Source organism: Rhinopithecus roxellana, chromosome 13 (genome assembly GCF_007565055.1).
Source record: "Rhinopithecus roxellana isolate Shanxi Qingling chromosome 13, ASM756505v1, whole genome shotgun sequence".
Classification (NCBI taxonomy): domain Eukaryota; kingdom Metazoa; phylum Chordata; class Mammalia; order Primates; family Cercopithecidae; genus Rhinopithecus; species Rhinopithecus roxellana.
Window position 1 is genome coordinate 6,778,034 of NC_044561.1, and position 16,130 is coordinate 6,794,163.

General features: G+C 51.9%; 1 protein-coding gene across 1 annotated transcript in view; it reads left to right on the plus strand.

Annotated features, from left to right (window-relative positions):
- The window catches only part of ARHGAP8 (Rho GTPase activating protein 8), a 95,976-nt gene extending 80,086 nt beyond the window's left edge, over positions 1 to 15,890 (plus strand). Inside the window, exons 9-12 of the mRNA XM_010368582.2 lie at positions 1,220 to 1,297; positions 2,159 to 2,287; positions 13,476 to 13,579; positions 15,429 to 15,890. Of these exons, the coding sequence (XP_010366884.2) occupies positions 1,220 to 1,297; positions 2,159 to 2,287; positions 13,476 to 13,579; positions 15,429 to 15,749 (632 nt within the window). The 3' untranslated portion in view covers positions 15,750 to 15,890. The remainder of the gene's footprint in view (positions 1 to 1,219; positions 1,298 to 2,158; positions 2,288 to 13,475; positions 13,580 to 15,428) is intronic.
- The last annotated feature ends 240 nt before the right edge of the window (positions 15,891 to 16,130 follow it).

The following is a 16,130-nucleotide window of genomic DNA, read 5'->3' on the forward strand; positions in this document are numbered from 1 at the left end:
CCCTCGTGCCAGACTCTGGGGACATCAAAGTGAGCACACGGGACGTAGAAGCAGCAGCTGTTCCACCAAGAGCTACCCAGATGCTGACTTCGTCGGGGAGGAGGCCCTGCCAGACCGGGGTCCCTGTTAGGGGGTTTGACCTTGTTGGGGGGCTTCCCTGAGGGAGGGGCAGTAGAGCTGAGCTCTGAGGATGGAGAGAAGCTGGCCATGCCAGGTGACAGGCCCCGGAGAGGAGAGCAGGTGCAGAGGCCCATGGCTGTGGGAGTGCAGGAGTGTGTGGGGCTTGGAGGAAGCTGAGAGGAGAAGGGAAGGTCAGGCCTTGCAAGTCCCAAGAAGACTTGCACCTCCAGATGCCTGCGCCACAGTCCTAGGTCCTGGTGTTCCGGGGCACCTCTGTCATCCACTGCAGGCCCCCCAAGGGTAGGCTCAGGCCTGTTTCTCTTCCTGGCTCTGGAGCCAGCAGGGGCCTGGCCAGAGGAAACCCTTCCCTCCACCCCAGGGCTGCTTTCATAAGCCAGTTACCAGTGCTGAAAACCCTCTTTATAAACCAACAACGGAGACAAGTTTTCTTTGATCACAATCACCTCTTTAGCAGAATCGCCTAATCGAACTTGGACATCATCTGTATCTTCACTGTCTAAACAGCAGCCACCAGCCCCTGTGGTAGTAGCCCAATAGGGCAGGTCATATGAGGTTCATGCAATTGAGTGACTAAATTTTTAATTTTATTTCATTTTAATTAAAGTTCAATCCCCATGTGCAGCTACTGGCTGCTGTGCTGGACAGCTCAGCCCTAGCCCTTGTGGGAAGCCATATGTCTGGAGGCCTCCCGGGTGCCAGGCACGTGCTGGGCATCAGCATGTCCAGTCCTCTCTGCAGCCCTTGGAGACAGGAGCTCATGGCCTTACTCTGTAGATAAACAAGGCAGATAGGCTCAGAGAGGCTGAGTGCTTTGTCTGAGGTCACACAGCTGGTAGGCAGAGCTGGACTAGAGCCTAGGTCTGTCTGAGTTTAGAATCTGTTTCTGCTTTCCCTTTCCACGGACCACAGAGGTGGGAAATCGGGCAGGCTGGGGAATATGGGAAAGGTCTGAGGAACAAATGAATTTGTGGAGGCTAGCCACAGGTGGGTGATGCCGTGGGCAAGGGGGTGTCATATAACGTCCTGGAAGCCCAATGGGCTGGGACCTGTGAGATGCCCGGAAACTCCTCTCCTGCAGGCCTGCACACTGAGGGCCTGTTCCGGAGATCCGCCAGCGTGCAGACGGTCCGCGAGATCCAGAGGCTCTACAACCAAGGTGAGGGTGTCCCGCAGTCCTGAGCCCCGAGCTGCCTGGCCAGCGATCACAGCGCTCCCGGGCCTCAGAGCAGAGGCAGGGAAGTACCACCCCCCCAACCCATCCAACTCCCAGAAAACACTCAGAGTGGGGGCAGCTGCCCAGGAGCCATCGAGGGGCCCACTGGTAGTCCAGAGTAGGGACTCTTTGTCCAGACCCCTAACCCTGTTGGGACATGGTGGCCACACTGATGCTATTTTGCCTTTAGGGGCTCTCCATCCACACCAGGTGGGCACATGCTTTCAGGAGACACCCTGCAGTGCAGGGAAGCTGGTTTTTTATCTGGCAGCTCCCCTGAACTGGCTCAGCACGGCTTCCTTAATTGCCATGTGTAACCTGTGGGCAGGGGCAGTGGCCTCTGAGCTGAGGACGCCTAGCACTGATACTAACAAAGCCGCTGACAAGACTTGCCCTCGATCCCACTCGCTGCCACGACCAGTTGTGCATCACACAAAAATGGAGCATTGGGTCTGTACCGGGCCAAGCTCAGGCTCTGCCTGTTTCAGACCTGGGGCCTGCAGTGTCATCTCTGCCACTGCCCTGACCTCAGAGAGTTGGCATTGTAGCTGGGAGCAACAGCACACCACAGAGAAGCCAGCAGCCCAAGCCATCCTCCGCTGGGAGCCCAGGGGGAGGCAGTGAGGGCGGTGTAGGGGGCTGATGGGACCAGAGCACCCCATTTCTAGGTGGAGACAGCATCATCCCCAGGACACGTGGCTCCAGCGTCAGGCACTTCCCATCCGGACATCTCACGCCCTGTCTCAGAGCTCGCAGTACCCAGGCCAGGGTGCAGACCTCAGCAATGCCATGTTCTGTGTGCAGGGAAGCCCGTGAACTTTGACAACTACGGGGACATTCACATCCCTGCGGTGATCCTGAAGACCTTCCTGCGAGAGCTGCCGCAGCCGCTTCTGACCTTCCAGGCCTACGAGCAGATTCTTGGGATCACCTGTGCGTAGCTGCCCCGGCGTGGGAGTTGGGGGAGGCTTGGTCCTCAGATGCTGTCCCCCAGCTACTGGCCCAGGGTCAGCCTCTGGGGTGGCCGAGGTGGCGTGTACCCACCCTCATCCTGTTGCCACCGGGCACTGCAGGGCAAGAGAGGGGGTCATTGGGACTGCCCCACCATGGACAGCCAGGCCACACTGTCCAAAGGCAGAGCAGGTACGGTCGGTCAGGGCTGTCCAGGCCGGTCTCTCAGGCGCAGCTGGGTCGGGAGGCAGGGTGATGGGGGGCTCATCATCCTGGTCAAAGTCCTGCCTATACCACCTCCCAGCCCCCAAACCCTCAGCTCTCTCACCTAGAAAGGGGCTCTCGGCGTTTCTCCCCCAGTCATTGTAGGATGCCAGGCATATGTGATAGGAACTGAGCAGCTATAGGGTCTGATCCTACAGATGCTTTGTGATTGGTCACATGCTCAGTGTGGCTGAGCACAGATGACTCGTAACAACTCCATAACAGCATCTCAAAATACTGGCAAATGCTAAGGAAAGTGACGCCTCCAAAGCACCATAAAACCACTCAGGCCTTCATCTCAGTCATCAAACACCATCTTTTCAAATGGGACTACCTCCGGCCCCACCTTTCTTCTTGGAGCACTATCAGTCAAAGGGGGAAGCCTGGTTTTGGTATTAATTCTAAAGACAAATCTTGAATCTTAAAATCAGTGTTTCTGACCAGGTGCCGGGGCTCACGCCTGTTATCCCAGCATTTTGGGAGGCTGAGGCGGGCGGATCACCTGAGGTCAGGAGTTCGAGACCAGCCTCAACGTGGAGAAACCCCGTCTCTACTAAAAATACAAAATTAGCTGGGCGTGGTGGTGCATGTCTGTACTCCCAGCTACTCGGGAGGCTGAGGCAGGAGAATTGCTTGAACCTGGGAGGCAGAGGTTGCGGTGAGCCGAGATCGCACCATTGCACTCCAGCCTGGGCAACAAGAGCGAAACTCCGTCTCAAAAAAAAAAAAAAAATGTCTACCCCACTGGGTATTCAGGTATTCAAGAATCACCTTTACTGAAAGGGCAGCCTGGCCTTTGTCCTGGCCCCTGGGGGTGACTTCTGAACCCTGGAATTTCCCAAGGGACAGGAATTATCTGTTACTTATTGGGGGCCCTGATGGTTTATGGTGACTCAGGATAGGGGGTGGCCACTCCAGAAAGGTCCTTTACACAGTTAGAGGGTGCAGGCTTTGAGACATGGGAGACCAGCCTGACCTCTGGGGAGGGCAGGGGGCTGGAGATTGATTTCAATCACAAGGCACCCCTCCAAGGTCACTGGACGCCAAACTCCCCTCAAAGGCAAGTGTACACCCATTTACTCAGCAGTGCTCCTAAGTGCCCGCCAGATGCCAGGCCCTGTCTGAGATGGGGAAGGTCTCTCCTACAGCCTGGAAGACTATGAAAGATGTTGAGGGCTGACTGACTTTGGCTAGTGGATGGGAAGCCTGGGAGAGTTCAGAGCCAGGCTGAGCCTCATGGAGACAAATTTGATCATGTGTGTGGAGGTAGCTATCTGGTGGAGACAGAGAAGGAGGCACTCCATTCAGCATCCTCCCACCAGCCGGGCCCAGGGCAGGCAAGATGGACAATGCTCCATCACCTGAATGTGCCAGGCTCTTTCCTAGAGAGAAACTTCTAGAAGCTTCCTGATTTCATTAGCCCCTGCAGAGGAACGATGACTCCAGCCTCTGTAGGTTCCTGCTTGAGAAAACTCAATGCTACCAGGAGAACTTATCGTTTGTTCCAGCCAAAACCTGGTGACAGGGAGATAGGCCCTGGAACCCCTCTTTGAGCAGCAGTTCCTTTAGAAAGCTTGCAGTTGTGGGCTGGGCACGGTGGCTCATGCCTGTAATCCCAGCACTTTGAAAGGCTGAGTTGGGTGGATCACTTGAGGTCAGGAGTTCAAGACCAACCTGGTCAACATGGCGAAACCCTATCTCTGCTAAAATACAGAAATTAGCCGAGCATGGTGGTGTATGCCTGTAATCCCAGCTACTCAGGAGGCTGAGGGAAGAGAATCACTTGAACCTGGGAGGCAGAGGTTGTAGTGAGCCAAGATCGTGCCACTGCACTGCAGCCTAGGCAACAGAACGAGACTCCGTCTCAAAAAAAAAAAAAAAAAAAAAAAATAGAAAGCTTGCAATTATGAATCCTTTCTCTGTCCTTTGAGATGAAAATCATCCTCCACCCCGAGCTATCTCAAGGACCTGAGAGCCATCTCTTTGAAATGAAAACATTCAAGGTGCTACCTTCTGCCTCCCAGTCCCTAGGGAGGGAAGGACCCAGCTCTGGCTTGTACCACGGCCTCCGGTCCTAAAGATTCCAGACATTTGTCCTCTTCTGGATAGGCACCAATTAACAATCCCAGAGAGCATAGTCATATTAAGCCACCCTCTGTTGGGAGGGAAAAAATCCTTTCCTGTTACCCGTCTTAGGTTCATTGGTGGGGACACTGTAACTTGTTATTCTGACAAAAGACAGATTCCACATGAGAAAAGCACACCAGTTTATTTAATATAAGTTTTACATGACATGGGAGTCTTTTTAAAAATATTTATTTATTTATTTTTGAGATGGTGTCTTGCTCTGTCGCCCAGGCTGGAGTCCCGTGGCGTGATCTCGGCTCACTGCAACCTCCACCTGACACAGGAACCTTTATGAAAATGAAGAAAATGAAGACCCAGGCTGGGCATGGTCGCTCATGCCTGTAATCCCAGCACTTTGGGAGGCCAAGGCAGAAAGATCACTTGAGTCCAAGAGTTTGAGATCAGCCTGGGCAACATAGTGAGACCCCATCTCTACAAAATATTTTAAAAATTGGCTGGGCTTGGTAGCATATGCCTATAGTCCGAGCTGCTCAGGAGGCTGAGGGGAGATCACTTGAGCCTGGGAGTTTGAGGCTGTAGTGAGCCATGATCATACCACTGTACTCCAGCCTGGACAAAAGAGCAAGACCATGTCCCCAAAAAAGAAGGAAGGAGGGAGTGATCAAGCAAGCAAGAAAAGAAATAAAATGGGCTGGGCACAGTGGCTCACGCCTGTAAACCCAGCACTTTGGGAAGCCGAGGTGGGCGGATCACCTGAGGTCAGGAGTTTGAGACCAGCCTGGCCAATGTGGTGAAACCCCGTCTCTACTAAAAATACAAAAATTAGCTGGGTGTGGTGGTGGACGCCTGTAATTCCAGCTACTCAGGAGGCTGAGGTACGAGAATTGCTTGAACCCAGGAGGCAGAGGTTGTAGTGAGCCAAGATTGCACCACTGCACTCCAGCCTGGGTGACAGAGTGAGACTTTGTCAAAAAAAAAAAAAAAAAGGAAGGGAAGGAAAGGAAAGGAAGGACAATGACGTCACGGTTCAGCCTGAATGTTTTGATACTAGGTTTGATGAAGAGTGGAAAGTCGTGGGAAATGTGAGGGACAGAGGAGCTTCAATTCCTTTTGTCATTCTGCCCTCTTAGAGCTAAGGGTGTTCCTTTCCTCTGGGTATAGGGAGGGCCCCTCCCACGAGAAGGTTTTATGACCTGTTACAGAGAAGTAGGGGGAGTCAGAGATCCCTTCCCGCACCTGCCTTTCTCAGATTCCTTTAGCTCAATAACATGTTCAACCTGCCCAGCCGCCATATTTGGAATGGTGATGTTCTGGACCCCAGCATTCCCCCATCTGAAACTTTCCCCAGGAAGTTTTACAGTCCAGAAATGTAGTTGGTAGATTGTCTCATGTTGCATGAATCCTTCTGTCAGTGCTGTGACCAGGTCACTCCAGGTAATCAGTTGTGTCTCATTTCAGAAGGTAATGGTGGAGGTGGGAGTAGAGTGACTACTACCTAAGTCAACCTGTTAATAAGGGGCCTTTCTATGTCAACAAACGTGAAGTTCAATGGTTTAAACAAACCATAAAGTCCGGGGTTTTTTGTTGTTGTTTTTTGTTTTGTTTTTGAGGTGGAGTCTCGCTCTGTCACTCAGGCTGCAGTTCAGTGGCACAATCTCGGCTCACTGCAACCTCCACCTCCCAGGTTCAACCAATTCTCCTGCCTCAGCCTCCCAAGTAGCTGGAAGTACAGGTGTGTGGCACCACGCCCAGCTAAATTTTTGTATTTTTAGGAGAGAGAGGGTTTCACCATGTTAGCCAGGATGGTCTCAAGCTCCTGACTTCGTGATCCGCCTGCCTTGGCCTCCCAAACTGCTGGGATTACAGGCATGAGCCACCGTGTCTGGCCTAAACTCTATTTTTTCAGTCAAGAGAAAATGTAGTTGAGAAGATTCCTAGATGTTGGCTTGAAGTATCTTTTCATGGTAGAGTGAGAGTGGCAGCAGCCGGCCAGTGAATTTCATAGTGTGCAATTTAGATGTGTTTGGTGATGGCACTGGGTGTTCCCGTGAACTTTCTGAGCGGCCTGTACAGCAGAAGGCACAAGGATTATCTGTACATCATCTGCTGTGATGATTTCTTTGAAGTTTGTATCAAGTCTTCCAGCGTCAGCTTTCGGGCTTTGGGGAAATGGCAGGTTTTAGGTCTTTTTCATGCCAACTGAGGGGGTAGGAGCAAAACTGGAAATGTTAGCTTGGAGCATCGTAGCCAGATATTGGAGGAAATGAGAGGAACTGAGAACCCACAAGCGTGCGCTGTAGTTTTCCACTGGAGCATCATTTCTCCATACAGTGCTTCTCTTTTGATTCTCAATTACAAAATAAGTCTGGTCTCACTAGATTTGGCCTGATTATTTACATAAGGGCAGCAAGAATGAGAATTGACGTAGGTAGGCTCTTTTTAAGTCTACCTTGTTAGAACTTTTAATAAGGCATCTCAGATTCACTTTTTAAAAGCCTCTTCAGGCTAGAAAGCCAAGCCAAAAACTTGCCATCAGGGCCAGGTGTGGTGGCTCACTCCTGTAATCCCAGCACTTTGGGAGACCGAGGTGGGTGGATCACCTGAGGTCAGGAGTTCGAGACCAGCCTGACCAACATGGAGAAATCCCATCTCTACTAAAAACACAACAATTAGCCAAGCGTGGTGGCACACACCTATAATCCCAGCTATTCAGGAGGCTGAGGCAGGAGAATCGCTTGAAACCCGGGAGGCGGAGGTTGCAGTGAGCCGAGATCTCGCCATTGCACTCTAGCCTGGGCAACAGCGAGACTCTGTGTCAAAAAAAAAGAAAAAAGAAAAGAAATTTGCCGTCAGACTTTGCCTGTAGTATCCTTAGATTTGAGTGAATTTCTCTCTTCTCAAGATTCTCAATCAATATATTTTAAGTTTCCTGGGCCTGCCAGGAAGTGGCCTTCCTTACTCACTGGAATGCCATACATAACACTGAATAAGGCTAGTCATCATTTCAAGGAATTTCCCTCGTTTTTTTTTTTCAAGATGGAGTCTTGCTTTGTGGCCCAGGCTGGAGTGCAGTGGCCTGATCTCAGCTCATTAAGGCTGGAGTGCAGTGGCCTGATCTTAGCTCATTACAACCTCTGCCTCCCATGCTCAAGCAATCCATCTACCTCGGCCTCCTGAGTAGCGGGGATTACAGGTGTGTGCCGCCACACCCAGCTAATTGTTATATTTTTAGTAGAGACAGGGTTTCACCATGTCGTCCAGGCTGGTCTCAAACTCTGACCTCAAATGATCTGCCCACCTCGACCTCCCAAAGTGCTGGGATAATAGGCATGAGCCACTGCACCCCGCCCTTATTATCTATTTTTAACCTTACTTCACTAGTAAACCCAGCTACATAAAGATGTATGCTTGGATTATACTTAATATGAATAATTCAGAAGACGCAGCTGGTTTTTTTGTTTTTGTTTTGAGACGGAGTGTCGCTCTGTCACCCAGGCTAGCGTGCAATGGTGCCATCTCAGCTCACTGCAACCTCCGCCTCCCGAGTTCAAGCAATCCTCCCACCTCAAGCGATTCTCCCACCTCAGCCTCCCGAATAGCTGGGATTATAGGCACCGGCCGTCTTGCCTGGCTAATTTTTGTATTTTTGTAGAGACGGGGTTTCACCATGTTGGCCAGGCTGGTCTTGAGCTCCTGACTTCAGGTGACCTGCCCTCCTTGACCTCCCAAAGTGCTGGGATTATGGGCGTGAGCTACCGTGCCCAACCTATACAGCTGTTTTTAATAAACTAACAATATCAGACTAATCTTTTCAGAGTTACTCAAGTCACATGAACTTGAAAAGAATATTTGGCTTAGTTTCTATATTTTTGAGTGTTTTAGAAATATTTTATGTAAATGCTCATGTCCTTCTAAGCCAATTTGAATAGAACTCCTTTAAGGGATTTGATAAATTAACTTGCTAATACCATCAGAGGGAGAAAATTTTCATGTATACGTAACATGCATATCTGCAAACAAAAAAAATTTTTTTTAAGACAGGGTCTCCTTCTGTCACTTAGGCTGGAGTGCAGTGGCTTGATCTTGGCTCACTACATCCTTGACCTCTGGGCTCAAGCAGTCCTCCCACCTCAGCCTCTCAAGTAGCTGAGGCATGCACTACCACACCCAGCTAATTTTTAAATATTTGTTGTAAAGACAGGGTCTCACCATGTTGCCCAGGCTGGTTTCAAACTCCTGGGCTCAAGTGCTCTCCCCACCTCAGCCTCCCAAAGTGCTGGGATGACAGGCGTGAGCTACTATGCCTGGCCACAAACCAAATCTTAGAACTTTCATACATAGTTTCATACAAGTTAAGATTACCTGTTGAGGGTGAAAGTTGTTATCAATATTTCAGGAGAAGGCCCTAAAGATTTTTTCTTTGCCCAGATTATTTGCACATAGTCCTTTTCACCTTGTTTTTTTGTTTTGTTTTTTTGTTTTTAACCAAAGGTGTACCTAATCCAATGTGACTCGAAACCAGTAAGCCTTTTTGTGGCCATGGATACAAGAGATGTTCTCAGAGTTCCCCAGGATCCCAAGTTACCCTACAGATAGATAGGCAAAAGACAGACAAGTGCCCCAGAGCTGGTGCTGCCTGGTACCCCAAGATCCAAAGTTACCCCACAGATAGCCAAAAGAAAGAGAGACTTGACAAGTGCCCTAGAGCTGGTGATGGCTGGTACCCCAAGATCCAAAGTTACCCCACAGATAGCCAAAAGAAAGACTTGACAAGTGCCCCAGAGCTGGTGATGGCTGGTACCCCAAGATCCAAAGTTACCCCACAGATAGCCAAAAGACAAGCACCCCAGAGCTGGTGATGATTGGTACCCCAAGATCCAGAGTTACCCCACACATAGCTAAAAGTACCCCGGAGCTGGTGGCGGCTGGTAGGATGTCGGCTGTCACTGAGTCTGCGTTGCTATAAAGAAATACCTGAGGCTGGGTGATTTATAAAGAAAAGAAGTTTCATTGGCTCATGGTTTTATAGGCTTTGTAGGAAGCATGGTGTTGGCTCTGCTTGGCTTCAGGGAGGCCTCAGGAAGCTTTCAGTCTTGGCAGAGGGTGGAGGAGGAGCAGGCGTCTCACGTAGTGCAAGTGGGAGCGAGACGGGGTGAGGTCATGCCCCACACTTAAACAACAAGATCTCTTGAGAAATCACTATCATGAGAACAGCACCAAGAGGTGGCGATAACCATTTATGGGAAATCTGCCTCCTTGATTTCATCACCCCTCACCAGTCCCCACCTCCAACATTGGTGATTACAATTCAACATGAGGTTTAGAGGCAACACCTACCAGCATATCAGAGTGCAACTCACATTTCTGTCTGGCCAGATATAAATTCCCTTTTGTTCTTTTTTTGATATGGAGTCTCACTCTGTTGCAGACCAGAGTGCAGTGGCCGAGATTCTCTACTCACTATAAACTCTGCCTCCCAGGTTCAAGTGATTCTCCTGCCTCAGTCTCCCAAGTAGCTGGGATTACAGGCGCCCACCACCACACCCGGCTAATTTTTGTATTTTTAGTAGAGAAGAGGTTTCACCATGTTGGCCAGGCTGGTCTCGAACTAATCTCAGGTGATCCATCCGTCTCGGCCTCCCAAAGTGCTGGGATTAAAGGCGTGAGTCACTGTGCCCGGCCTATAAATTCTTGGGGCTGCATCCTGACGGTTGGCTGTTCCTCCAGGCATTTGGAAGCCAAACTGGCCATAAAGGCAAGTTCTCAGGACATAAGACAAAAGGAGAATCTTGTCCCATGATTCTCCTCCTCACAACAAATGACTCAAGAGACAGAGACAAAGGCAAACAGTGACTCTTCCTGGGAGGCTGAGATCACCAAGGAGTCCTCGAAATCAGATTCGTAAAAGTCACAAGCCAAAGAACCCATTCTTCTGAATGTTTTTCTGCTGGTCCAAATTCAGAAAGGAAGAAGACAAAGAGACTTTGTCCACCCTCACACAATTGGGTGCTGCAGACAGAAATCCGGGAGGCTGACTTAAGTAATTTTTTTTTTTTTTTTTTTTTTTGAGATGGAGTTTTGCTCTTGTTACCCAGGCTGGAGTGCAGCGGTGCAGTCTCGGCTCGGTGCAACCTCTGCCTCCGGGGTTCAAATGACTCTCTTGCCTCAGCCTCCCGAGTAGCTGGGATTACAGGCTTGTACCACCACACCCAGCTAATTTTGTGTTTGTAGTAGAGATGAGGTTTCTCCATGTTGGTCAGGCTGGTCTCAAACTCCTGACCTCAGGTGATTCACCCACCTCAGCCTCCCAAAGTGCTGGAATTATAGGTGTGAGCCACCACGACCAGCCTTGAGTAAGAATTCTTACCTTTGGCCAGCCCTACCAGGGGTCCTGGCTCTCTATGCAGCTCCCAGACTGAGTGAGGTGTTCCAGCCAAGGGTACCTCATCCCCATGGCTAGAGAGAAACCACAGGGAGGGTCAAAATCTTTTCCTTCTACCCATCTTAGGTTCCTTGGTGGGGGCCCTGTTGCTTGGACTGACAAAAGACAGATTCACAAGAGAAAAACACACCAGTGTATTTACTAGAAGTTGTACATGACATGGGTGACTTCATAAGGAAATGAAGGCCCGGAGACCTGGTTCACTGAGTGTGCAGACACCAGGTTTGATGAAGAGTGGAGAGGTGTGGGAAATGCGATGGACAGGGGCCAGGAAACCGGGGGAATGCCATCTTCAGAGATGAAGATGCCCCTTCGCTCTGGGGATAGGGAAGTTGCCTTTCATGGGATGGTCCCATGGCCTGCTCCAGAGGAGAAAGAGGGGCCCGGCCTCCCACGTGCAAGCTGTGTGACCTTGGGCTGGTCACCTAACCTCTCAGAGCTCGCTTTCCTCCTTCCTCTCTACACTGGGGTTGTTGAAACACTTGACCTGCTTGCTTCCTTGTAGGGAGTGCTCAGTGACACTGACGGTTGTGACGCTCAGTTCACCTGTCCTGCCTACTTCAGAGGGACCCCAGTGGGGGCTGAGGGGGACCTGCACCAGTACCCACTTGGGACCATCATTCTTAGATAAGGTTCAGGCTGCAACACCCCGAGGAGGAGATGGCAGCCACCAGGCTTGGTTAAAATATTCAAGGGAACTCCTTGTCCAACAGCAGCTTGATTTCATGGAATGATGGCTTTTATTAAGCCAACAGGAATGATCATAGTGGGGAGTTATATCTGAGTGGGTGTTTGTACAGCACCCGGTGTTCACCAGCAACTCTGCAAGGCTCAGGGAGAGGGTGGTTGGTGTGTTGGAGGATGTGGGTACACAGTAGCGTGGGCATGCATGTGGCTGCGTGCACACATGTGCATGTGTTCACATATGCACCTGCAGTGGGAACTTGGTGAATACTTGTTGGTTGGTGGGTTTTTTTTTTTTTTTGAGATGGAATTTTGCTCTTGCTGCCCAGGCTGGAGTGCAATGGCACAATCTCGGCTCACTGCAACCTGTCTTCCGAGTTCAAGCAATTCTCCTGCTTTGGCCTCCCAGGTAGCTGGGATTACAGGTGTGTGCCACCACCCCTGGCTTTTTTTTTTTTTTTTTTTTAAGTAAAGAGGGTTTCACCATGTTGGGTCAGGCTGGTCTCGAACTCCTGACCTCAAGTGATCCACCTACCTCGGCCTCCCATAGTGTTGGGATTATAGGTGTGAGCCACTGCACCTGGCTGGGTGGTAGGTTTCCATTGGAAGGTTATGGAGCTCAAATAGTGGAGGTGGTTATAAGGGTAACTGGGGAGGGGGGCGGTCTCAGAGTGTGAGCCAGTTGCATCAGGCCCCTGGAGGGTGGGACACTGCCTTCCCCAAGAGCAACAAAGTGTGGGGGTTGTGTGGTGCTGAGAATCGTGCGCAGGCAGTTAGTCTAGAGCAGGGGGTTGCAAACTTTTTCTGTAAAAGGCCAGATAGTAAACATTAGGCTTCGTGGGCCTTGCAGTCTCTGTTGCAACTACTCAGCTCAGATCTGGCCCAGTGTCTGTATTTGCCAATAAAGTTTCCTTGGAACACAGCCACGGCCCGGTTATACATTACCTACGGCTGCTTTTGCCTCATCAGGGCAGAGCTGAGTAGTTGCAACAGAGACTGTACCCGTAGTAGTTTGCCAACCCCTGGTCTAGACCACTCCCATTTATAAAGTGATTCAGCTTTAGCAGCTTCCTGCAAGGTAGTGCTGCTGGGTGATAAAGCAGCGGAATGGAGCTTGCAGAATTCAGGTGATAGGGCTTGGATCTGAGGCCCCAGCGCATCTCATGTTGAAACTCGGCGTTGGAGGTGGGGACTGGTGGGAGGTGACTGGATCATGAGGGCGGATCCCTCATGGGTTGGTGCTGTCCTCGAGATAGTGAGTTCTCCCAGATCTGGTTTAAAAACATACGGCACCTCTGCCCCACCCTCTCTCTTGCGCCTGTTTTTGCCATGTGACGTGCCTCCTTCCCTTTTGCCATAATGGGAAGCCTCCTGAGGCTTCCCCAGAAGCTGAACCGGGACTGGTACCATGCTTGTACAGCTGGCAGAACCATGAGCCAGTTAAACCTCTTTTCTTATAAATGACGCTATCTCAGGAATTTCTTTATAGCAATGCAAGAACAGCCAAACACACAGAGGGTTTGCTGAGCAGAGCCACACAGCCGGAAAGTAAGTGGGGGTCCCAGGCCCGACTGTGGGACAGTCATCCTCAGAGCTGTCCTCTTCCGTACACCGCTGCTCTCCTCCTGGGCTGGGACGCAGCACTGCCCCTGGCCCCTCTGGAGCTCAGGAGGGAGCCCCATGCCGTTCCAGGTGTGGAGAGCAGCCTGCGTGTCACTCGCTGCCGCCAGATCCTACGGAGCCTTCCAGAGCACAACTACATCGTCCTCCGTTACCTCATGGGCTTCCTGCACGCAGTGAGTGGGCAAGGGGGGGTGCTTGGGGTGAAGCCCAGGGGCGTCTCCTGCCATGCTAGGCCTGCATGGACTAGTCCCCTCCTTCCCCTAGGTCTGGGGTCATGCCCTGCTTGGGCCTGACCACTCCCCTGGCCACCAAGGGCTTTATCCAAGGCCCCGTCAGGCACCCACTTTGCTGAGGACCCCCTGCCCACTCCCATACCTCCTGTCCCTCGGCCGTTGCCTTCGTTATTGGGGTCCTCTGCCCCCATGCCATTTCCCCAGGCCTTTGCCTCAGACTGTGCAGGGTGCAGGCACTGCCCACTGTAGGGGAGAGGAGGCCCTGGGCAGAGCAGGCATCACATCCCAGATTCTGTTGGAGAATGCCACCTCTTAGTTTTACAGCAATTTTTTTTCTCCCTATCGTTTGATATAATTTCTCAGAAGCCCAAAACTAAAATTTACTCTCCTCTTTCAAAATTTTTGAGACGGAGTCTTGCTCTGTCGCCCAGGCTGGAGTGCAGTGGCCGGATCTCTTGTCACTGCAAGCTCCGCCTCCTGGGTTCAAGCGATCTCCTGCCTCAGCCTCCTGACTAGCTGGGATTACAGGTGAGTGCCACCATGCACAGCTAAGTTTTGTATTTTTAGTAGAGATGGGATTTCTCCACGTTGGCCAGGCTGATCTTGAACTCCTGACCTCAGGTGATCCACCTGCCTCGGCCTCTTGTAAGTGCTAAGATTACAGGTGTGAGCCACTGCACCTGGCCTACTTCTTTTTCATTGGGAGAGACTGATTTCTCTCTAGCTGCGTCCTCCCCGGGCACCGATGTGAATGCACCTGCTGGGCATGGTGGTGCATGTTCTCCCCCCCACTGGCGCTCGGGGGGGGGGGTCATGCCCTGCTTGGGCCTTCGAATGCCACTCCCTGGCCACCAAAGACCTCATCCAAGGCCCTCATCCGGACTCTGCAGTCTCGGCTTGCAGAGGAGTGGCCTGCAGTGGGCCTGGCTGGTACACACCTGCAAGGGGCTGTGGGGACTGGCAGGCAGGCAGAGCCTCATAGGCTTCCAGCTGTCTCACTGAGGCAGGGCTTGGGCAAGTCTGGGCATTCTCGGCAGATCTGTGAGCGTGACGCCTGGCCATACCCCTCCCGTTCTCTGCTCTGCCCTGGCACTCACAGCCTCATGATCCCCGTTTCTGACTCTGAGGTTCCCCCCCACCCCGTTTGAAGCTTGTAGGGAGGCAAGGAGCAGACAACAGGCCCTGCCCTCACCTTCACCCACATGGCCCCTACCACTGGCTGGCCACAAGACCTTGGGCAAGTCTCCTGTACCCTCCAGGCCCCAGGTTCCTCATCTGTAAGCTGGAGAAATGACTCCCCCTCCTGGGGGTGCTGTAAGTGTTGGCCGAGACGGATAGGGAGCCCTTCTGGGAGGCAAGCTCTTTGTACTCTTGCCACCCCTCGCAGTGGCTCCTACGTGCTGGCTGGTCCCCATCATGCCCAGTTCACTGCCCGTAGAGCAGAGGGCCAGAGAGGTCACCTAGTTCCTACCGTCTGTGCTACAGCCCGTCCCCAAGAGTGCATCTCCCCAGGCGGTGCAGTGGAAGAGGAGATGGTGGGGTGTTGAGGCCTGTCACAGAAGGGCAGAGCCAAAGGCTCCTCCAGGATGTCGAGGCCCAGCCTTGCTTTCATAGATAGGATAACTGAGACCCTGAGTGGGCAGGTGGCGGTCCAGGGTCCCCGTACTGGCTGCTGGCTCCCAGTCCAGTGCTTCTCTACATCTGCCCCTCCCAGAGTTCAGGAGGGAGTTTCTAGGTCCCCCTGGCCCTGGGTGTTCACTCCCCTTTTCTCATTTGTGGTTTCCTCCAGGTGTCCCAGGAGAGCATCTTCAACAAAATGAACAGCTCTAACCTGGCCTGTGTCTTTGGGCTGAATTTGATCTGGCCATCCCAGGGGGCCTCCTCCCTGAGTGCCCTTGTGCCCCTGAACCTGTTCACTGAGCTGCTGATCGAGTACTATGAAAAGATATTCAGCGCCCCAGAAGCACCTGGGGAGCACAGCCTGGCACCGCAGCAACAGGGGAGCAGGGCAGCCCCTTTGCAGGAGGCTGTGCCACGGACACGAGCCACCAGCCTCACCAAGCCTACCATACCTCTGAGTCCCCTGATGGCGGCTAGAAGACGTCTCTAGTGTTGCAAACATTCTGTGTATTTCAAGCTACCTCCCACACCTATCTGTGCACTTGTGTGTTTTGTAAACTTGCCGTCTGTAAAAATAACCCGGCATTAGATGAACCCACAACCTTCTAATGAAAACTCCATGCCTCTGGTCCTTGGACTCTTCTCCATGGTTCCTGAGCTATGGACCGGGATAGAGTAATGCATTTGTTAGGATGGATGTTTTGAATTGTAACCCAATGCGGCTTAACTGAAAACGGGAATGGAGTGGCCAGGGGCTTGCCCTGCTGCTGCCGCCACCCTGCTGTAACACCCCGCCCAAGCCCAGTCACTGCAAGCAGCTGCTGGTCATTATTGCCCATGAGTCAGTGGGTCAGCTGGGTAGGTCTGTTGG